The sequence below is a fragment of the Apodemus sylvaticus genome, chromosome 7 (assembly GCF_947179515.1).
Source record: "Apodemus sylvaticus chromosome 7, mApoSyl1.1, whole genome shotgun sequence".
NCBI classification, from domain to species: Eukaryota; Metazoa; Chordata; class Mammalia; order Rodentia; family Muridae; genus Apodemus; species Apodemus sylvaticus.
This window is the reverse complement of record NC_067478.1, coordinates 9,967,323-9,991,104: the sequence shown is the minus strand read 5'-3', so window position 1 is coordinate 9,991,104 and position 23,782 is coordinate 9,967,323. Positions and strand designations below refer to the sequence as shown.

Sequence of the window (23,782 nt, the reverse complement as noted above, 5' to 3'; positions counted from 1 at the left end):
ATACTTTACTTAAGGTAGCCCCCAGTTATCTTCTGTATCTGTCACACTGCCCACATTGTCTTCACTAGTAGTGGGCACTACACATCTCTAGAAGCCACTGTTTGGTCGTACCTATGCCACCAGCCTGCTGTGGCTGAGTCCATGCTGCTGCCTACCCTGCAGCAGCAGAGCATCTGGGACAGTTCTCACACAACTGGCTCTCAGCATGTTAATACACTGTTGTCTGCAGCCGACCTGCTCTCTGTGTGTTAATACACTGTTTGCAACCACCCAGCTCTCGGCTCTCTGTGTGTTATTACACTGTTGTCTGCAGCTGACCAGCTCTCTGTGTGTTAATACACTGTTGTCTGCAGCTCTACAGCTGCTCTGCTCCCTGTGAACTGTGGCTTCCACTCTCAAGTTCTGAGATATGTTACGGAGCAAACTACAGACTGGGCTAAACTACAACTCAAGACCCTGTTTCCAACAGCAGACAAGACGATAACCAGACTCTAGTCCTCTTTCCAGCTTGGTTGTGTTGTTTTGGGGGGGTCAGTAAGAAGAGCAAGTCTTCAGTGCTCAGACTCCAGTGCAAGCTGCCCTTGGCTTTGCAGCAGTCAGCTTGTCCTCTGAGTGCTGGGCCACAGGGGTGACCCCACCCCGGCTCCTGTGCATTCACTGTGATCGGGTAGCATGCAGCTTTGCCCTGGTATCTTACACTAAAACTTCCTGGTTCATCCTTAAGACTTAAAAGAAAATAAGGAAATAAAGGCTATTTGTCTTACTGTATTAATACTACCAGAGCTTTGGAACTTGTTCTGGTCTACAGGATGAGAAGAAGGTAAGGGCCGGGCGGTGGTGGCACACGCCTTTAATCCCAGTGCTTGGGAAGCAGAGGCAGGCAGATTTCTGAGTTCAAGACCAGCCTGGTCTACAGAGTGAGTTCCAGGACATCCGGGGCTACACAGAGAAACCCTGTCTCAAAAAGAAAAAAGGGAAAAAAGAAAAAAAGAGAGAAGGAAGTACAGTGGTTGGATTATAGCTGAGGGCAGCTAATTACAGACATTCATGTTCATTTAGAGTTTTCCTAAACGATAACAATTGTCATTACTGTGATCAGATTTATATTCTAAGTTGCAAAAAGACAAAATAAAAATAGAGATGGGGGACTGGAGAGATGGCTCAGCAGTTAAGAACACTGTCTGCTCTTCTGAAGGTCCTGAGTTCAAATCCCAGCAACCACACATGGTGGCTCACAACCATCTGTAAAGAGACCTGACACCCTCCTCTGTCAGGAGGACAGATCTTAAATCTTTTAATCTTTTTAAAAAAAATAGACATAGGGTTAGGACATGCAACTCAGTTGTAGACTGCTTGCCTAACGTACTTGAAGCCCTGCATTCAGGCCCCAGCATCACACAAACTGAGTGTGGTGGTGCACACCTGTAAACTAGATGGAACCCAGAGGGTCAGGTGAGGCCATCATCATCAGGCACACGGGCAATTTGAGGACAGTGTGGTCGTTCACGAACCATCTCTGCACACACCTCCTTCAGATCTCAGACATGCAGATAGGATTCCTTAGCGAGCATATTGCTATGATGAGACAGTTTGTTTAAATGTTGCATGTTGCTTTGATCCACAGATGAAGCTGCTGAACCTTTACATCAAGCGAGCACAGACGGGCTCTGCAGGAGCCGATCCCACTACTGATGTTTCTGGACAGAGTTAGTGCTGCAGATGGCACCTCCAGGTCTCTGAAAGGACAGCTTCCTGCCCTCCTCAAGGAAAGGAAACTCTCAAATACACCTTTGGGACTCAGCTACAGTTTCCCAGTTCTAGCTTTTTGTTTTGTTCTGTTTTGTATTTTCTGTAACAGAGGGGTGTCCTCAGTCTGCATGTAACTTTATGATAGTTATTCCAAGTTCAGGAGAAGCAGTATTAACATCAGTTGATCAGTACAAAGTAATTTTTTAATCTAATTCACCATTTCCATGTTTGTACTTCTCTGTCTTCCCATTAACCTTTGCCAGTGTTATGATTGTATACATTTTTTTAAAATGCTGGTTAAACAGGAATGCTTAAAGCTTTAAAAGTTTAACAGTCTAAACTTTTTCTGACTTTATTCAACTGCAGAAGAATATTTTTATTGCTACTTTTGTTCCGTATCATGTCCTATGCTAGAAATACTGACAATAATGTGAGACAAAGCAGGGCTACTTGGAACTCCAGCTGGACTCTGTTGATGTGGCGGTGGCACATGTCGTTAGCTGCGACTTCTTTGGGATGACCTCAAAGAGAAATGTCATAGAATCAGCCAGCTCTGTAAGACTGAAAGTATCTTTTGGTTCTTAATCTTGCCACCTTTATTTAAAGCTGTGTCCCTTCTTTTACCCCATAAGAAAGCTGCACCAAATCACCCTCCTAGGTTTCCATGGGAATAATTACAATGCAAGGTTTTGTTGCAGAGCCTTTTGGTTTATCTTTGTTGTGAATGATGCTTTTTGTTGTATTTATTAATATCAAATTCACTTATGAATAGACTTGATAATGGAAACAGATGAAAAAAATCAAGTGCATGTGTGTCTTTGACTGTTCTGTTTCTCATTTGATAAACTAATTACTGACATGGGAGTCAACCAGCACCTTTTTGTTGAATGGTGGAACCTGGTTTCCTTTGACCATGAAATTGTCTTATGAAAACGTGGGTCCTGACGGGAGAGAGAGAGGGTGGTGCCGAGGCTCCTGTCAGTGGGCTCACTCTCCCCACCTCTTCAGGGCTGACACTGTAACTGACCCGCCAGCTGCCTGGAGTGTCTTGGAAAACTACTTCAAAGGTAATGTTATGTTACCTTTTAACATGTTTTTAATCACCTCTGCTAAGTTATTTTCATGTGCAGCCAACTTTCAAATATTACCAGTTTGGGTGAAAGGCCAAATTAGGTAATTTGAAACCAGGATACTATTGATTTCTCATCTTGACTTTTTTTAAAATCCTAACATAAGGAGATTTGACTGGAAAGCAAATGGCGGCTAGGGAAGCATTTGCTATTGTTACAGCGCTGCCTGTGCTTCGTTCAGCAGGAAATGTAGAGATGTATGTAAAGGACGGAAGCTGAGAGAACTGGATGGGTGATTGGTCATAGGCTGTTCCTTTCCTTTGTTTTTGTTCTGTTTTAGCAGCAAGAAGACATATTACTCCATACCCTCTCCCTACTGTAACAGTTTTGTTTTCTACTGTTAATGACATTGTGTATTTATAGTTCTATGCTTACTGTTGTGCATATACTGGCAATAAAACTGTACATAACATTACTTGAAAACCTTAACTGTGTAGTTCAGCTCTCTCTCTCTCACTGTGTAACAAAAGATATGGGTTCTTCTGTAAACATGAAAGGTCTTGGACCAGTTGTGTTCCCTGAGTTTTGTATGTGCATTTGAGTTGCAAAGATCAGGACTAAACGACAATCTAATATATGTAAGACTGTGTGTCCCACAACTTGGACACTGAACTCTGATCAGTAGTGGTTTGTATTCAATAATTGTTAGTGTATTTTATAATCATTTTGAATCAGTATATTGATTCGATTTCTGCTCTAAAATATTTTAATTACTGTTGACAACCGAGTAGAGTGACATAAGCACTGAGCAGTTGGATCTAACAGTAGGCACTGAAGAACTGGACTGCGCAGAAGAAAAGCGGAGTGCATTGTTTCCAAATGGAAGCTGGCACGCACAGTGGGAGTGAGGGTGCACACAACATACACAGTTGGGAGTGGGGGGCGTGCACACCTGTAATCTCAGGTTTATATGGATCTGAGTTGAGGCCAGCCTGGTCTACAGAGTGAGTTTCAGGATAGCCAGGGCTACACAGAGAAATCCTGCCTCAAAAAGAAAAGAAAAAAAAAGAAAAGAAAAGAAAAAGATGGATGGATGGAAGGAAGGAAAAACACGAAAATCATATAATTTGGGAGTTGGATATGAGTCTGTAGAGCCCTTGCCTAGTGTGCACAGAGCTCTTGGTTCAGTCCCCAAAGCCACAGACAAATAAAAGGAAAAAAAAAACTTTCATAATTTCAAGCTGAAAAGACTGAGAAAGTTACTGATATTCAGATCACTTTATGCAGTATACTTCTACTTTGTTCATTTCAGAAACATATTCAGATATCCGCTGTTAAATGGGTGGATAAAGCTGCTGTTTAAATGCCTTTAGCTGAAGAACCATCTCAGCACTGAAGAGTACTCGCTCTTTGTATTAGTCAGAGCTATCTAGAATAACAGAACTTACAGAATGAATCTCTGCGTGCGTGCGTGCATGCTGTGTGTGTGTGTCTGTGTGTGTGTGTGTGTCTGTGTGTAAAAGGGATTTATTAGGATGACTTACAGGCTGTGGTCCAACTAATCCAACCGTGGCTGTGGCTGCCTATGAATGGAAGGGCCTGAGAATCCAGTAGTAGTTCATTCCCATAAGGCTAGATGTCTCAGCTGGTCTTCATATATGTTAGAATCTGGAAGAAGTATAAACTTGCTCAGTGAGGCAAAAGCAAGCAGGGAATGAGCAAACATCCTTCTTCTATGTCTCTGTATATGTGTCGAGCAAAAGACATGGTCTCCCCACCTCAAAAGATCTAAAGATATGTCTTCCTATCTTAAAAGAGCTAGATTAGAAGTTGATCTTCATATGTACTTAAAATTAAGCAAAATTCCCTCATGAGTGAGTCCCATTTGGGGTTTTAGTTAATTCCTGATGTAATCAAGTTGACAACCAATATAGCCATCACACTTTTCCAAAGGACCTGAGAGTTCATTTCCCATCCATTTCAGATGTCTCATAACCTCACATCATAACTTCAGCTCCAGAGGATCCAATACTCCCACAGCCACCCACACATGTATATCCATACAGACAACACAAATAAATAAAAATAAATATTTTCTGAGTCTTGCTTTCCTTATCCAAACTAATACATCATACATTTAGTGCACTACTGAGAATTTATGAGAAGGATTTTAAAGCTAGACAGTGTTACAGATTCATTCTGTAAGTTACTGCCAAGGTTAGATGCCTGCCATGTCCACAGTCATCCCAGATACTACTTGGATGCTGAGGCAGGAGGGTAGTTTGAATCAAGAAGTTGAACAACAGCATAAGCAAATAGCTAGACCCTTTCTGCACAATACAAATATATATTTTTAAATGTCTATTTATGTCATGTATATGTGTACACTGTAGCTGTCTTCAGACACACCAGAAGAGGACATCAGATCCCATTACAGATGGTTTCTGGGAATTGAACTCAGGACCTCTGGAACGGCAGGCAGTGCTCTCAACTGCTGAGCCACCTCTCCACCTCCACCTACATGTGTTTTAAAGTATATTTTAGTTTTGGGTTTTTAAGCATGTTTAGTTCTTCTGAGTTTCAAAACTTTGCAGACTTGGGTGTTTTTGTCTTGTTTTCCCTTAGTTATAGTGTAACTGTGGAAAAGTCCTCTGTCGCAACCAGCAAGCATGAAAGCCCTCAAGTGTAGTTTCTCATGAGGTGGCTTTTTTGGTGGTTCTTTTCACTAATATTGAACAGAGGTGGTGAGTTCACTTCTCACTGAGTGGTTTTGTGGGGGAGGGGGTCAATTTTTAATACAACTTACATCCCAAACATCCTTCCAAATAACTGGTTTCCAGCTGCCTTTGTTTCCTTTTCTATTGCTGTGATAAATATATTCTGAAGGGGTGTGGGACTGGAGAGGTGGCTCAGCAGTTAAGAGCACCAGGTATTCTTCAGAGGACCTGGGTTCAGTTCCCAGAATCCTATAAAATTATTACATTAATATTGATTCATGAAATTAGTACGGCTGCTGTTATTCCTTAATCAACCAATTCCCCAATAACCATACAAAGATTTATTTAAATCGCCTTGAGCCAAATATTCCATTCTAAACCTCCAAACTGATCAGATTTCCTCCCAGACACTATTCCCACCTTTCTTGAAGTTTCTCCCTGCTCTCCCGATTCAGCTCTCTTCTGATGTTTTCTCCACAGTGGCTCCCTCCACTCTTTTCTCCACCTCTCCTAGAATTGGAAGTCCCACCTAGTCTCTAAACCTCTGTGTTGTTGGCTCCTTAGCTTTTATTGGCAAGGCAGATAGTGAATGGGGAGTAATGTTCATACAAGCTTGAGACAGGAACTTCAAAGAATGAACATTACAAAGCCATGCCCAGATGGAATCAAGATATGAGGGCAGAGAAATCAGCATTTGAATAACACAAGGGTAAACTTTACACCCTGGAAACAGTACCCAGGTGGCATTTCACAACCATCTGCAATCCCAGTTCCGGGTATCTGACACCACCTTCTGTGGTCTCCTGGGGCACCAAACATGTACATGATGTATTTGCATCCATACAGGTAAAACACTCGGATTTAAAAAGATAAATGAATTAAAATACCTTGATAAAAGCAGGTTAGGGGAATCTAGTTTGAGCTTATAGTCCATCATAGCAGAGAAATCCCAGCTGGGGCTTAACAGAGCCTGTCACAGTACAGTCACAGTACAGTCACAGGAGGAATTGTCAGGGATCGATGTACAGCTTACTCTCTGCATCCTCTGCCGGGTTCAGGATCTGCTTTCTAGAGAATGGCGGCACCCAATGTGAGCAGGCTTCTCCTGCATTGACCCTCGATTCCCAGGTAATTGATACCAACTCAATTTGTGAGTTTTTTCCTACAGCACATTCCATTCACAAGTTTCAGGTTAACACTAGGTGAGTTTTTAAATGTTACTCTCATGAAAAAGATGGTGGTTTTGGATTGTCTTCTTGTTGTTGGGTTTTGTTACAATTATTGGGGTTGGAATTATTTGGAGGCTCTTATATTCTGTTTTTAAAGACACGGTCACTTATAGCATAGGTGATCTCAAGCTTACTATATAGCTGATCATATGTACTAGGCAAACAAACAGTCTACTAACATTCCCTGCTCCAAAATGATGGGTTTTATTCCAGTATACTGCCATCAACTCCAGAGTCCACAGAAACAAATACAAACTTAAAACTTGGGGAGACTCATAATTTCCTTACATTGAGTTTTACTGCAGGCTATCAGCACTTCGGTAACCGTGGAAACCAGACCAAAGCCTTCTGCAATATCAACTAGTATATTTAAAAATCTGACAGTTATCAGAATATTGCATGGTTACACTTGCGTACAGTACCTAGAATAATCACAACAAGCAAAGTGGGAATGGCGGTTGCCCGTGTTGGGGCTCAGGGGGATAGAGAGTTGAAACATAAACATTATGGCCGGGTCACTGTTAACAACGATGGGTGACGGGAACATGCAGGTGACAAGCACCTGGACTTGAAGCATCTTGACTGCTACCACCTCCCTTCATTCTCTGCTCCTCTCACTGTCCCAGACCTGAACACCTGATGACACCACACCAAGCTACACAGAAAAACCTTGTCTCAACACACACACACACACACACACACACACTAAATAGACAAATAAATAGGCATCCAAACAATAAAAAGTGGGTTGGGCTAGTCTCTGAGTTTGAAACCAGCCTAGTTTATATAGCAGCTTCCATGCCAGGCAGAACTACCCAGTGAGACCTGATGCACACAAAAGGCAGAGGGATGGGGAGATGTCTCAGTTAAGTGCTTGGAATACAAGCATGTGGGCCTGAGTTCAATCCCCCAAATCCACGATAAAGCTAGATGTGGTGTTGCACACTTGTAACTAGAGCACCAGAAAGGCAGAGAAGGATCCCTGGGGCACACTAGTCAACCAACCTTACCTAATTGAGTTCCAGATTCATTGAGAATCCCTGCCACTTCTAAGAATAACGTGGAAATGACAGGAAGCCAGCTTGCCCCACAGGCACCTGCATACACGTGCCCACAGGAAAACAGCATGTTGCTGATTTAAGGCACTCAGATTTGTCACTTCACAAACAAGAACAACTGACCCCACTACCTGGAATTGGGTTGTCACCATAACAAACACTAGAAGGACTAAGGCTCTGGTATCAGGTGGCAGAAACTGGAAGGCCTCAAAGAGGTTGCTCCCTTAAGCCTAAAAGGCACTGAGGAGGAGGTTACTAGTTGAAGCTGAGAGCTGGGGGCTCTCAGTGTAGAAGTAAGGGGCAATGTTCCTGGAAGCTGGAGGAAAGGTAATCTTGTTCTGTAACGGGAAATGCTCCAGCAGCACAGTGGCCACCGTTAACATGGAAAAGAGCAGATGCGCCAGGCTTGGTGGCACATACCTGTAATCCCAGCACTTATAAAGCGGAGGCAGTAGGAACAGGAGTTCAGGTTGGCCCTCTGCTACCTGTTGAAACTAGCCTAAATTACTCAAGAGACTGTCTAAACAAACAAGCAAACAAAACAAAACAAAATAAGGGCTGGGAAGATGGCTCAGACTGTTGAGCATGAGGACCTGAGTTCAGATCCAACCAGAGAATCCAGCTAAAAGGTGAGTGCACGGGCTGGACAAGTGGCTCAGTGGTTAAGAGCACTGACTGCTCTTCCAGAGGACCTGGCTTCAATTCTCAGCATCCACATGGTAGCTCATGACTGTAACTCCAGTACAAGAAGATCTGACGCCCTCTTGTGGCTTCTGAAAGCATCGAAGGCACACAATGCACAGACATACACAAGGCAAAACACCTGTAAGCATTTAAAAACAAAAGTACTCCCTCTCTAGAAGACAAATTTCAGATTAAGAGAAGTATACACAGCTCGGCATCCTGGTGGAAGTGTCAGGACTATAGGGAGTTGGTTCTCTCCTACTCTGGGTTCTGGGAATCAAACTCAGGTTGTCAGACGCTGTGGCAGGTGCTTTTACTCACCTGTAGCCCCAGCTCCCCAGCTTATTCACGGTTCCATTTATTAAACCTGCCTTTTCATACTGGGAATGAACCCAAGGCCTTGAGCTTGCTGGGCAGGCATTCTCCCGATGAGACGGAATGCCTAGCTCAACAATCGTTGTCATTTTGACAGCCTTAATAATCTGGGCTCTGCCACTTGTTCTTCAGAGACAACTGAAAGACTGGAGGGGTGGCTCATTAGTGAAGAACACTGACTGCTCCTCAAGAAGACCCAGGTTCAATTTCCAGCACCCACATGATGACTCACAACTGATTGTAACTCCAGGCACAAGGGACCTGACACTCTGTTCTAGCCTCCATGGGTACTGTACAGTGTACACAGACATACACGCAGACAAAATACCCATACACATAAAATGAAAAAAATAAGAGACAAGTGGAAATATCTTTAGAAACACTATAGTACGTGTAAGTCTGTGTATAAATGTACACGTACGTAGCTTAGATGACCTTTCTCATCTGGGATGACAGTTCTCCCTCCAAGAGCCAAAGACCACCTAACAAAGCTCCCAACAGCAGACATGAGGAGCCTTCTGTTGAGTTGTTGGTCACAGTCCTCTGGAGTCCCCTCAAACACTACAGGCTATCATCATTGCCTTCATTTGTCCCCTAGAGGTGGAAACTTCGTCCCTGTTGCTAAAGACACCTAGCGCTTCAAATGCAGGCCCTAAAGGCTGCTGAGCCAGATCCGAGCGAATGTCTCCTCCCTGAGGACTGGCTTTCGTGGTACTAGAAGGTGCCAAGCAGCTTCCAGAAGACAGAAGAAAGCAACAGTCCTAACCAGTTAAAATGACCATGTCATGACATGGTACCTAAGGGTACGGTGCTGGCAACCCGACCACCCTTCTAACCCCTACTCTGCCCTAACACCCTCCAGCCCCCAACACTAGGTAGGAGAGAAAGGTTAGAGGGCAAAGGGGGCGTACTGTCCATAGGTTACTTCCTGCTGACTAGGGTCATCAGGTTCCTTGGGGCAAGTCCAATCTTCATTGTCAGAATGTCCAGCAGTTCAGTACCAGCAAATGCAGCGGGGGAACTGTGCCCACCGCAGAACCTCTCAGACCGCTAGCCTTTAGACCCTCTCTAGAGTCCCCAGAAGGAAACTATCTGCAGCTGGCGGATATCATGCCCCGCCTAGAGCAGGGGACGATCTTCATGGCTGTGCATTTCTGAAGTAGTCCTATATCCCACACCTGGGATTAAAGCAAAAACATATATATAATAATGTAACCTGGTTTTTAAAGAAACTGAAATCTCTCACTACAGTACAGTTGTGGCACATACACCTTGCTTGTAACTAGTAGCTCTCTACTCAGACTTAAGGCATGATAGACAAGAAAGAAATCACGGCTTCCACGAGAAACGTAGCTAGCTTCCCACTGCCAGTGAAGTCATGGATCCTGAGGCGAACCCACACCTACCAATTTCCTAAACCAGCAAAGTACCGAGCTACAGTCCAAATAATTTGTCTTTATACTTAGATAAATGTAGTCCTTACCCTTCATCAAGGAAACCTCTCTTTGCAGACAGAAACTGTGACAGAAAACCACAACCCACCAAAAGGCAGGACTGTGGATCCCAGTCCCAAGGGATACATGTACAAGATGACTCCTGCACCTTAGACTCAGGGAGCATTTCAGGAGAAGGGACTGGGATTGGAAGAGTCAAAGGATGAGGAGTGGGGGGCTGACAATGAGATCGTGTCTTCTAGTAAAGTCAGAAGCTACACCCATAGTGTCTCATTAACGTGACTGCTAAAACATCGGCCGAGCAAGGTCAGTACTGATGGACATGCTATCACGGACAGGGGAAGACCCAGCCACCTCTGTCCTATACAAAGAACTACAGGGAACTAAGGAATACTGACTGCAGGAGAAATCGTCCTCTCCAGAAGAGAGCACACCAATTGGTCATCAAAAGGGTCAGGCCTGAAAACTTGCACACAAGTAACATTATATAGACTGGGCTTGTTTTTTTTATCTGTTTAGGAATATATATATACTTGCATACATACATATGTTCATGCAACAACAAAGGAAAAGGTCATGAATTTGAAAGAGAGCAGGAGAGGGTTAGAGTAGCGTTTGGGGGGAGGGAAGAAAGGGGGATGATGCTATTATAATCTTAAAAAAAATAAAAGAACAAAAAAGGTAGACAAGTCATAGAAGTGGAGACACAGTCCATGTGACCACGGCAGGAAGAGAACAAAATGAAATGTTCTCGTGAACCTAACCCACTCCGTCAGCAAGGGTGTTGAGAGAGATTTAGTTTGCCTACAGGGTGAGTCGTGTGTGTTGGCAATCAGTCCTGGCCAGAGTGCTGGCCCAACTCCCATCCTTTCGGCAGGAATCGTGTAAAAATCTCTTCTGGAAGACAAAAGGAAAGGATAAACACACACATACACACACAACTTTTAGGGTAGACAGTACTTGGTCCTGTGACTTCCTCCTTCCCTGACCCTTCCCCTAATCTTTTAATGACCAACCCTTTTCATAGGTTGCTCTAAATTCCCCCGAGAGGCTTCTATAAGCACCCCCTCTCCTCTGCTCACAAGAATTGACTTGCAGAAAAGCAATGTGCTTGTCTGAAGAGAAAAAGCATGTACGGCTTTAGAAGGTCGTGTCTCAGGTCCAAACTTTTAACGAAAAGGAGAGAGATGGTGTTGTACAGCATACTCTCCCAGCCTGGGATTTCCCACAAGTCACCTTTAGTAACCAACAGCGTCCCAACAGCGTCCCATCAAAGTCCTCACACTCCAGATCCCGCCCCTGAGTGGGGTTTTATTTTTGAGAGGGAGACAAGAATAACCTTAAACATGTCTCTTTTTTTAAAAATTTACATTTTTTGATTATGTGTATGTCTGTGTATGAGTACGTGCAGGTGCCTACAAAGGTCAGAAGAGGGCACTGGATCCTCTGCAGCTGACTTAGAGTTATGAACTACCTGATGTGGATTCTAGGAACCAAACTCAATTTCTATGAGAGAGCAGCCAGTGCTCTTAACCATTGAGTCATCTCTACAACCCCACCACCCACCCCTGTGCATGCAGTTTTTGAACTGTGAACTTATAACTCCCTCTGTAGCTCAGGTTGGCCTCAAACTTTGTTTGTCCTGTGTTAACTTCCCTAGTGGTGGGATTACATGTCTGGTAGTTTAAATAAGAATAGCCCCATGGCCTGGCAGTGGTGGTGCATGCCTTTAATCCCAGCACTTAGGAGGCAGAGGCAGACAGATTTCTGAGTTCGAGGCCACCCAGGTTTACAGAGTGAGTTCCAGGACAGCCAGGGCTATACAGAAAAACCCTGTCTCTGGGGTGGGGGGATGGGGAGGGGGGAGAATAGCCCCCATAGACTCGTGTGTGTGTGTGTGTGTGTGTGTGTGTGTGTGTGTTTGAATACTTGGCCATAGAATGGTACTATTAGGAGGTGTGGACTTGTTGGTGAAGGTCCTTTTGGAGGAAGTCTGGCTGTGGGGGTGTGCTTTGAGGTTTTCCGTGGTCAAGCTACACCCAGGGTGGCACACACTCTTTCCCTGCTGCCTGAGGTCAAGATGTAGAACTCTCAGTTCCTTCTCCAGCACCATGTCTGCCTGCATGCTGCCGTGCTTCTCGACAGTCAGGATGTAACGGATTAAACCTCTGAGACTGTAAGATAGTCTTTAATCTTAGCACTTGGGAAGCAGAGGATCTCTGAGTTCAAGGCCAGCCTGGTCTACAGAGTGATTTCCAGGACAGCCAGGGCTACACAGAGTAACCCTTTATAAGAGTTGCCCTGGTCATGTAGTCTCTCCATGGCAATAGAAACCCACTGAAACAATATGCATCTACCATCTCACCCTGTTTCCAAAGACAAATGTTTGACAGAGAAAAGTTTCTCATTTTCTTTGTCTTGAATAAATCTAGTTCCACTAATTTTTGTCTCCAGGTAGAGCTGTGAGCTGAATTAACCTGAAAGTCCTTGCTGGTTTAAGACAGGGTCTTGGCTGGCCTAGAGCTCCACGGTGAAGACCAGGCTGCCATAAACTCATAAAGAAAGAGCCCACCTGCCTGGGCCTCCAGTGCACTGGCATGAAAACCACGCCCCATCACCCTCGGCCCTAATCTTAGATGTTGGCAAATGTTAGCTTTCAGAGGCTGTGCTTCTACGGATGTGTGAGTACTCTAGTGCACAGATTGATCAAAGAGACAGATGATAGCACAATTACACTCGTCCCAAGAATCGGAGAATTACTCCCCGCTTATTTTCCAACAGTTAATAATAATAAACCTGTCTCATCCACGTTGCTGGACCCACATTCGAATTCTTTGGAAACAATATTTGGTGGAAAAGAAATAATCAAGGGTCAGCTTGGAGGGAGGGAGCAATTCTTCTCTTTTCAAAGCTTCTTGTTAGGGATACTCAGACACAGACTTCCAGTGGGAAGCAAAAGGAAGCACTTAGACATAGATAGGAAGTCTCCATGCTTAGTGTGGTCTTTGTCTTTTGCTAAGGGTATGTGTTTCTTTTTTTTTTTTTTTTTTTTTGTCTTCATGTTATCTGAACCATAACCTCCCCGTTTTTGTTTTTTTTTAGAAAAACATTAGTTTTCTTCGAGTTAATTCTCAACAGCAATTTGCATGGTTTGTGTTAGCACACAAAATTAAGAAATGACGGGGTGTCACACGCTCTTCTGCTATGTGTGTCACCAGATGTTCTGGGCTCTGCAAATCTGCTTTGTTTTATTTGAGACAAGCCCTTGTATATAACCTTGATTCAGCTGGAGCTCGCGAAATAGACCAAGCTGGCCTCGAACTCAGACCAGCCTGCTCTGCCTCCGGTTTAAAGTTGAGAGGGGGCGGGGTACTTTTAGGGAGGGCTGACTGGCTTATTCTCCTGCCAATCAAGATTTTCCGCACAACAGACCTAGCTTACATCAGACGAGGTGTACCAGCTTTTCTCTGGAGTGGGGGCAAAAGCCGACGCAAGGGTATTTCCCAGAACCGACGGAAGTAGGACCTGAAACCACTTCCTCCAGTGCGGGCCAATGAGCTCTTACTTATGGCTGCAAATTTAGTCCCGAGGGGAAGAGCGTTTTGATTGGTGGCTCAGCCGGGGACGCAGAGGCTCACGGGAATCCATTCTGGCCGCTTCGCCGCGACTGCCCAGAAGACCTGTCAGTCAGCCGAGCTAACTAGTTACACCTCTTCCGCCGCCAGGCCGCGACACCGCTGGGGCCGGGCAGCGCCGCTCGGCGGAGGCGCTAGTGCCGCCGCGAGGCGCGGGGCTGCGAGGGGCGGGTCTGGGAGGGGAGCGGCCGCGGGGGCGGGGCCGGGGCGGGGCCGGAGGAGGAGGCGGAAGCAGCGAGCGAGCCCGAGCCGGAGCCGCATCGAAGCTGCGTCCGGGCCGGCGGAGCGGCGGCGGCGGGGTTGGCCGGGGCGAAGGGGCGCTGGATCCTGGGCGGGCGGGCAGAGGGCCGGGGGGGCGCGGCCCGGGAGCGGGTGACGGGCGTGCCGGGGGGATGCGCGTCGGGGCCGTGGGGCGGGGCGGGCGGCGGCCGCGGGAGCGGCGCCGGGGGCGGGCGGCGGCATGAGGCGCGGGGCCGGCGGCCGCGGGAGGGCGGCGCGGCTCGTGGCCCGGTCGCTCCCGCTGCAGCTGCTGGCCGGCGCGCTGTGCCCTGACAGCTGGGCCTCGGCCGCTCTCGTCTCAGCCGCGTCCCGCGCCGCCGCAGGTGACCATTCGCCGCGCCACCGGAGGCTTCACCCGCGTCCTCCCTCAGGACGCGCCCGCGGAGCTCGGGCGCCTTCGCCCCGGACCCGGAGGCCGCGCTGCGCGGGGCGGCGGCGAGGCCGGAAGATGGCCTGGGTGCTCAGTATGGACGAGGTGATCGAGTCCGGGCTGGTGCACGACTTCGACTCCAGCCTGTCCGGCATCGGGCAGGAGCTGGGCGCCGGCGCCTACAGCATGAGGTAAGGGGCGCGCGGCTGCCCCCGCCGGGCGGGGCCTGGGCCGCGGGGTCGGGGTCCTGCCGCGTGGCGCCGTGGCCTGGGAGGCCGACGGGGGCGGCTAGCGGCGGAGGACCCCGTCGCTTCTGCCTGGGGAAGCCGCGCTAGCTGTTGAGATTGGGTCAGAGGGCCAGGGGCTTTCTTTCCAAGTGATTTACGAGTCCTTTTAGCTGGAATTGGCTGTACAAAAGGCACCGTTTCTAATGGGAAAACTGTAGCTTTCTCTACGGCGCCTGTTAGCGTGGCCTGCGAATTTCAGCCGCTTGACATTAAGATTCTAAGTTATATTGTGAGTGAAAGTAGCCCTGAGGGTAGGCGAGCGCAGTGACTTGCTTGTATGGTCTCCTGATTGAGAGTGAAGTTGGGCCCTTGCCTAGGTTTCTTCTTTCTCAAAGTGACTCCCCTCGGGCTGTTTCCTGTTGCAGAGGGCTATAAGATTGTGCCACAAACAATAGTTTAGTCACTGCTGTCTGCACTAGCAGCTGTTCCGCTCTGTGTAATTGGGAGAGGTTGAAACAGATAGGAGCCAAGTCTGTCTGCCCCTTACTTATCCCGAAAGAGTTGAAGAGTTCTTCGTGGCTCGGCAACTCTTTGTTTCGATGTTGGAATATGGCTTGTGTAGGGTATGGTTCACCCAAGGAGGTAAAAAAACAAACAAACAAAAAAACTGAGTGGTTTTTGAAACTAGTGTGAATTAAGTGTAGTACTTAGTTTGCAGCTAAATGCTTGGTGTGTAAAGTGCGCGATGTGGGTTCCCAGTGGCTCTCCTACCTTCCCTGCCGCCCAGGGGAGGTCAGAAGCACTAATGCCCTAAGAGAAGTAACCTGGGGCAGAGTTGGTCTGCAGAAGCCCGGCCTCATCCCTGAAGCAATTTGCCTTGACTCTGTCTGGTCGGGAGGTTTCTTGGCTTGTGGAAAGCATACTAAACTAAGACTTGAGCCACTCGCATCTGACCCTGATTTGGTCTTTGCTCGCCTGCCTAAACTTGGCACCTCCTTTCTCTCCAGTTGTGTAACTTGAGGGCTTTGGATGAGGTGGATTGTTTTCTAGAACAACTCTTGGTTGTTGAGGAAATTGAACTACTGAAAGTCCAGGGATCATCCAGAGAGGAGTACTGAAGAGTAGGCTCTTTGAAAGTCTTCCTTAGTGAGTTTCCTTGTCCACTTGAGAGCAGATGAACGGAGCCCAACCTTGTCTCCTTGCTTCAAGTTTTCAGTCAGATGGGGCTGCTGAACAGCTTGCTTATTGGTAGTTTTTAGAACTTGGCTTTTTTCTAGGGTCCTCTGAACTAACTGCTTGGGTTTTGATGATTCTACCAACTTGGTTCATTTGTGTTTGGGGTTATTTCTCCGAAAAGAAGTCAGTTCTTGATGGCACCCTTCTCTTAATAACCTGTAAGGCATGCTGGCATCTGTGTGGTTCTCATCTATGACACTCCACTCAGGAAAACCTTTTCAATGTTTTTGGCTATGTCATTTAATCTAAAATTTCCAGAGTCTCAGAAAGTATCAGTTTTTGAGGGAACTTGTTTGTTTATATTTAATTAAGTCATGAGAATTCAAGAGGAGTTTGCCTCTTGTGCTTTCAAGACCTTTGATTTGAAAATTTCAAGTATAAAATATTGTGAAATTGCCGGGCGGTGGTGGCGCATGCCTGTAATCCCAGCACTCTGGGAGGCAGAGGCAGGCGGATTTCTGAGTTCGAGGCCAGCCTGGTCTACCAAGTGAGTTCCAGGACAGCCAGGGCTATACAGAGAAACCCTGTCTCGAAAAAAACCAAAATAAATAAATAAATAAAATAAAATAAAATATTGTGAAATTGAACTGACAAGCAGACCCTCCAAGGGGCATTAAGCTTCTGCAGGCCTCCCGTAACGCTGAGCAGCCTGCTGCTTCTCCTCAGAAGGTATTAGGAAGCAAGCTTATCTTTTTGTTATTTGTTCTCCCCTGTGAAGCTCAAGAAGTAAGCCTGATGTGGTGCTCACATCTGTAATTTCAGCATTTGGGAGACTGAAGCAGGAAGAGCATCTGAATTTGAGTCAAACCTGGGTACATATTTTGACTGTCATACAGACACACACAGATCAGAGCGTATACTGGAACTTCTTGGGGAAATCTTGATAAAATTTTGGTTTGGTGGGCTGCAAAGAGATGGCTCAGCCGGTAAAGTCATCTGCCATCAAGCTAGCCAACATGAGTTCTAGCCCCAGGAACATGCAGAAGTCAGTCCTCTTACCATATGCGTGTTGAAGGCATGTTTGTGCTAATTGTATTTTATTTTTTAATTAAGTGCAAGCTGCTTTCTAGCAAGCTGCTTTTACTGATCTTTGTACTGTGTTTGCTGTCTTTGGATTTCTTTCTTTCTTTTGGTTTTTTTCAAGACAGGGTTTCTCTGTATAGCCCTGGCTGTCCTGGAACTCACTCTGTAGATCAGGCTGGCCTCAAACTCAGAAATCTGCCTGCCTCTGCCTCCCAGAGTGCTGGGATTACAGGTGTGCGCCACCACGGCCCGGCTAGATTTCTTAAAATAGAATTTATCCTGTCTCCAACCTCAGGGCTTTATGAGTGTACTAAGTAAGGTATTTTCTTTCTTTCTTTCCTTTTCCTTTTTTTCTCCTTTATTTTTTGAGATAAGCTTTCACTATGCAGTCCAGGCTATCCTGCAACTCACTGTAGCCTGGGCTTCCTTGAATAAATCCTGAGTGCTGGGATTATAGGAAGAAAACACCATTTCTTTCCTTTTCCTTTCTTTTCTTTTTCTCTTTCTTTCTTTCTTTCTTTCTTTCTTTCTTTCTTTCTTTCTTTCTTTCTTTCTTTCTTTCTTTCTTTTTCCTTTCTTTCTTTCCTTTTTTCCTTCCTTCCTACCTACCTTCCTTCCTTTTTTTTATTTTTGAAAGAGTCTCATTTAGCCCAAATATCAGAGGATAACTTCTGTTCTTCCTGCCTCCATCTGCAGAGTGCTTGGATTATAGGTGTGAACTACCACCTGCTCTGTGTGGTGCTGGGATTGAATCCAGGTCTTCGTGCATAGTAGCTAGTCAAGCACATTACCAATTGAGCCATGTCTTCTGACTTTGTGACTTCTTGTAGACTTTTTTTAGACTGTTTTGGAGCTTACAGTATAGACCAGGTTGGCCTCAAACTTGAGATCTGCTTCTGCCTTCCAAATACCGAAATTTTTATTGTTTTGTTTGGGTTTTTTGTTTTTGTTTTTGTTTTTTTTGTTGTTGTTGTAGTTGTTGGGTTTTGTTGTTGTTGTTGTTTTGAGACAGGGTTTCTCTGTATAGCTCTGATTGTCCTGGAACTCACTCTGTAGACCAGGCCAGCCTAGAACTCAGAAATCCACCTGCCTCTGCCTCCCAAGTGCTGGGATTAAAGGTGTGCGCCACCACTGCCTGGCGCAATTTTTATTCTTAAAACTTAGGGTCCAGGGGTACTTTCTTTAGCTCTTGTGGACAGAACTTGAAAGAATTGGAGCATTGCTTTTCTTCTTATGTATGGCATTATGTGTGTTTTAGTAAATAATTTAGTCTGGTGGTGTGGGAACCGTGTTTAGATCACTTTCTAATGTTCCCTTTGCTTTGTTTTTTCTGGGGGAAAAGGCTGGTTCTTAGTTTGCCAATACAGCCCAACTTGTTCAGATTCCCTTTGAAATGAACCAAGTCATACATAAATTTAATTTTTGTATTATAATATCTAAGCTGGGAGTGTAATTGAATTGATAAGAGTCTTTGACTAGATGCATGAAGCCCTGGGTTCAATTCCCAGCACTGCCTAAAACTGGGCACAGTGTTACATCTCTTGTAGGTAAAAACATCAGAATTTTTACGCTCTCTGGGTTACACAGCATGTTCTAGGCCAGCTTGAGATACATGAAAGTGTCAAGAAAGAAAGAGAAGGAAAGAAAGCCAGCCCTGACTAATTGATAAAATAACTGCAAACCATTTTTACTATGATTTTTAAATCTAAAAACTATTTCACAAGAGAAAAACACTTAGCCATAAGAGTGAAGCTTTTTTTTTTTATTTCTGAAACTTAACTTACTCCTTTGGATTTGCTTATCTGATAACAAATAAAGAAAATCAACCTCACAAGGGTAAGTGCTTAGAAAAAGCAAGTTTATATAGATAGCCTTTTCAGATAGTTGTGGATATTTTTCTTTGAGACTATCAACATTTGACAGTGGTAGCTTCCTTTTTAAAAAACTTAACTACGTTGGAGAGATGACTTAGTGATTAAGAGCACTCGCTGGCTGGCCTTTCGGAGGACTTGGGTTCAATTCTAAGCACTTGCATGTAGTTTTTAACTCCAGTTTCAGAGGATTCATAGCCCTCTTCTGGCCTCCTCAGGTACCAGGCATGCATGCATGTGGTACACAGACAGACAGACAGACAGACAGACAGACATGAATAACTTTTTTGTTTGTTTTGTTTTTTTTTAATGTAGCTCTAGCTGTCCTGGAACTTGCTCTGTAGACCAGACCAGACTCAAACCTGCAGGTGATCTGCCTGCCTCTGCTTCCTAGTTGCTAGGGCTAAAGGCATGCACCACCACAAAACAACATTTTAAAACTGTATTTATTGGTTGTGAGTATGGGCATGTGCCACAGCTCTAGGGCGGAGGTCAGAGAATGACAGCTTGCTATCTTTGGTCTCCTTTCTACCACCATGTAGGTAAGTCCTGCCCATTAAACTCAAGTTGCCAGGGTTGGCAGCAAATGCCTTTACCCATTGAGCAGCCTAGTGATAGTCTTCTAAAGCTCCGTTGGCATGTAGACTCTAAAACCATCACATGTCCTTATTCTGGTTTTGCTGTTTCTTTGTTCTGTTATTTTGAAGCAGGGTCTGTTTATGTAGCCCTTTTGGCTGGAAATTTCTATTGTCCTTTGAGTGCTGGATTACAGGCATGTGCTGGGTTACAGGCATGTGCTGCTATGGCCTGTTACATTTTGATACTTTTAAGTTACACAGTATCAAGAAATTGTATTCTTTAATATAGAGGTCAGCCCTGGTGGTGGGGCCCAAACTTTATTACTGCAACATATTGTCAGCCTTTGCCTTGAATGATCATGGGCTTACTTTGTTAAATTTTTACTTTTTAATGTTAAACTTATTTATTGTGTGTGCATATCCCAGGACATGCTTGGTGTAAAGGTCAGAAAACATCTTTTGGGAGTGGGCTCTCCACCAGATGTGTCAGGATTGGAACTCGGGTTGTTAGGCCTGGCAGTAAGCCCCTTTACTAGATGAGCCATCTTGCCATTCTTTACTGTGTTAATTTTGAGAACATTTCTGTTTTACATCCAGGTCTGAGTAATCATACCTTTTCAGGGTAAAATGATGTCAGTTCCTATCTCACATTCTTGAAAGATCTTTTCCTCAGCAGTACCATTTATTAGAACCCAGAGAAGTTGAGCAGCCTGCAGTGTGTCCCTCAAAAGAGGGATTGCTAGGGTTTGCAGATCCAGACTAGGGTTGGCCTCTGTCTTTTCCACTACCTTCTTAAACATCCTACTGATAGTAATTGAGCAGTCTCGGCACAGGAGCAGAGGATCTCAACGGGAGGAAAGTGGGCTGAGAATCATCATGTTTTTGTTGTGTTGTATTGTTTTTTTGAGTGAGGTTTCCTTATATTGTTCATACCATAGCCTGTGCTGACCTCAAATTAACTATGTAGCTCAGGCTGGCCTTAAACTTGTGTAGTCTTTGAGTAGAGGCTCATGACTTGGCTAGAATTTCTATCCCCCCCCCTTTGTGAGATATCTAGGGATTCAGTATGGTGACTAAAGACTCCAAAAGCTGGAATCTTTAATTATATTAGTGATTTTATAGAGAATGCTTCTAAATTTTCATAAATTGCTTGATTTTTATGTTTTAAAGGTTTATTTTATTTTATATGTGTATGAATGTTTGCCTGCATGTATGTCTGTGTACCATGTCTGTGCCTGGTACCCATGGAGGCCAGAAGGTACCAGATTTCCTTCCTGCAATTGGGGTTATGGATGGTTGTGTACCACCATATGGGTGCTGGGAGCCAGACCCAGGGCCTCTTTAAGAGTAACAAATTCTTAACAGTGAACCATCCTCTCTAGCCCTCTTTTTACCACATTTTATTAGAGAGAGAGGAAGAGGGAGAGAGGGGAGAGGGAGGGAGGGAGGGAGGGGGAGAGAGAGAGAGAGAGAGAGAGAGAGAGAGCGAGAGAGAGAGAGAGAGAGCGCAAACGTGGTGTACTTGCTATAGCACACCTGTGGCCCTCAGGCCACCTTTCAGGATTCCATCCTTCCTCCATGTGGGTCCCAGCTTGTCCACAGGTGCCTCTACCAGATGAGCAATTCCACGGGCCCTTGTTTGTTTTTCTTAGAATTTCATTCTATATTCTGTGTGGGGCTGGGATTTAACTATTCAAAGGTTGCAGCCAGTCATCATGACACACACCTCAAATCCTAGTAATATTTAGGAGTAGAGGCAGTTTAGGACCATTCTTGGCTACTTAAGTGAATTCGAGGCTACCCTGAGCAATATGAAATTGTCTCAAGACAGAAAAAAGTTTCCTGAAGTTCACCTAGAAAGAATTCTGAATTTGAGCTTTTAGCTCTTTTTCAATGGGAGTGTTGCACTTGTAATTTATTTCAGGCACATGAGAAAATTCAAATTATTTTAGTTGTGATTGAGTCATGGGGTCCTGGCTGAGTCTTCGCTTCAAGCTGCTCAGTAGGGATCAACTTCTTCCTGCCTCTGACACTCCCTGCCCGTCCCCACTACTTTCCTAGAAGGCTTTCCAGCCTCAGCATGCTTCCTGTGTCCTGCTGAACCCCTTACTTGCTGTTCAGTGATCATAGCAACTCTGCACATACTGAGAACAGATGTGCCTGAGGTGTTCTTGGTCGTGCCTGGGTCACTTTGTGTTTATCCTGGTGTGGTCACTTGGGCTTCTTGAGTCAGAGAATTGGGACAGTTGTCGAGTTTGGAATCTGTTTAGACTTTGCCTCTTCATGTTACCCCTGCTACAGCACTCTTGCTGCTTCTAGAACACTGGGTGGTAATGTGCTATCTTGGTATTTAATCCAGCACTCAGAGGCAGAGGCTGACTGACCTCTGTGAGACCAAGCCTGATCTACACAGTGAGTTTCAGGACAGCCAGAGTTACATGGTGAATGTTTCAACCCCACTCAAACAAACAAACAAACAAAAAACTGCAATCTTTTATTTTTTACATTTCCCATTTCCCCCTCTCTCTGTCATCTTCTGGATAACTTCTTTCTATCCATTCTCCATTCCCTTTTCTTAAGTTTCCAGCTACCTAGTTGGAGCTGTCATTTGGGTCATTTCTGTTCTGGGAATTCTGTGTGTTTCCCTTTGGGGTATGGTATCCTTGAAATTTTCCTCTTCCTTGCAGATTTTTCTAGACCTGTGTTTTATGTCTTCAAGCTAGGTAAGTGTGATTTCATAATTTGGGTTTGATAATTCCAGTGTTTGAAATCAGAATCATTTCTGTATCCAATTAGGAAAATGAGAACCACTGAGGTATTTCTGGCAGAGGTGGTGAGAGGGTTGGGGAGAGGGTTGTGGTGGCCTTAAGCTCCCGCTGGCTCCAAAGCCAATGTGTTGCCTGCCTTGCACCTGCCTTTCCCTGTCTCAGTCTGAAGTCTCCCACAAGTGCTTTTCTTTGACTCAAACCAACAAGATTCCAGCTAGCAAGCCGTCTCTTATGAGTTGTTGTGAGGCCTCTGTCCTCTGAATCAGAGACAGAAGAGCTGGGCACTGCAGATGGAGTCAGACTGGGTGTTAGCCATCTGTTGTTATTGCTTTGGGTTCTTACTCCTAGAGTCTTGTCTTTTATGCTCAGTTATTTTTGTGTCTCGGCATTGTGGGATTACCTGGAATAATTTGATGCCTATGGTTTTTTCATTAGCTTGTTAAAGTCCTGGAAGGCCTTCCTACCTGGTCAGGGCCACCTTAAGTCCACATTTAGCAGTTCCTGTACCATCTGGAGATGCTAATGTGACAGGCATCCTTGCAGAAACTTGCTCCCCTTTTTCCTGACTCTGGCACTCTTTCCTCTCAAGTTCATTTGGCAGTGGGAGTATTCTAGATCTGTGAGTTAGTCAAAAGCACAACATAGCACCATGGTTCTGTCTTCAAAATGGAAAGGCGCTCTTTGATAAAAGCTGTTTAGCATTTCTGCCTTGCTCAGAGTTCCTGAACTTTGCTTCTAGATCAGCCTACTTCCGTACAAGATAATTAACTCTTAAGAAGATTATATGTTGGGGCTGGAGAGAAGGCTCAGCAGTTAAGAGCACTTACTGCTCTTGCAGACCAGGGTTCGGCTCCCGGCACCTGCACTGTGGCTCACAATCACCTATAACTCCAGTTAGAAAGGATCCAGTGTTCTCTTCTACCGTCCTTGGGTGCTGCATCCATGTGGGACACATAAAATTCATGCATGTGCATGTGTACATCCACACTAAATAAATATATCCTTTTTTTTTTTAAGAACAAATGTGATATTTTAGATCCTTCCCTGCTTTGCTGGCCTGGAACTCTCTGTATGTAGTCTTGGCTTTGAATCGATGATCTGCCTCACATGACTGCTTTCTTGTTTTGTGTGGGTCAGAGTTTGGGTATAGACTACTGTGTTAGTTCAGGCCTTCGTGTATTTCCATCTTGGTTTTATTCTTCACTTTTGAATTAAAAAGTATTGTACTTCATTTATTATTATGCATGTGAATACATGTATACATATACATACCACAGCACACATGTGCACGTCAAAAGACAACTTATTGGAGTCGGCCCTGTCCTCTCACCACGTGGGCCCTGGGGACCTGAGCTGGTCACCAGGCATTATGTGGCAGGCCTTTCCTGGATGAGTTGTTAGCCAGCCTTTTGGTCTAATGAATTCTTTAGAATTTCACCTTCCAAATATGTCTCCGTTA

General features: G+C 45.1%; 2 protein-coding genes across 10 annotated transcripts in view; both read left to right on the top strand.

Moving 5' to 3' along the window:
• The window catches only part of Clasp2 (cytoplasmic linker associated protein 2), a 181,953-nt gene extending 178,645 nt beyond the window's left edge, over positions 1-3,308 (top strand). For all 4 annotated transcript variants that reach the window (XM_052187084.1, XM_052187085.1, XM_052187087.1 and 1 more), the window contains one exon: positions 1,625-3,308. In XM_052187084.1, the coding sequence (XP_052043044.1) occupies positions 1,625-1,711 (87 nt within the window). In that variant the 3' untranslated portion in view covers positions 1,712-3,308. The remainder of the gene's footprint in view (positions 1-1,624) is intronic.
• A 10,880-nt stretch (positions 3,309-14,188) lies between these two features.
• Ubp1 (upstream binding protein 1) overlaps positions 14,189-23,782 on the top strand; it is a 47,307-nt gene continuing 37,713 nt past the window's right edge. Inside the window, exons 1-2 of one of the 6 annotated variants that reach the window (XM_052187079.1) lie at positions 14,189-14,270; positions 14,622-14,811. In XM_052187079.1, coding sequence (XP_052043039.1) covers positions 14,699-14,811 — 113 coding nt within the window. In that variant the 5' untranslated portion in view covers positions 14,189-14,270; positions 14,622-14,698. Of the gene's footprint in view, positions 14,271-14,429; positions 14,812-23,782 lie in introns of those variants that run through there. The other 5 variants (XM_052187082.1, XM_052187081.1, XM_052187078.1 and 2 more) reach the window with 5 other exon arrangements.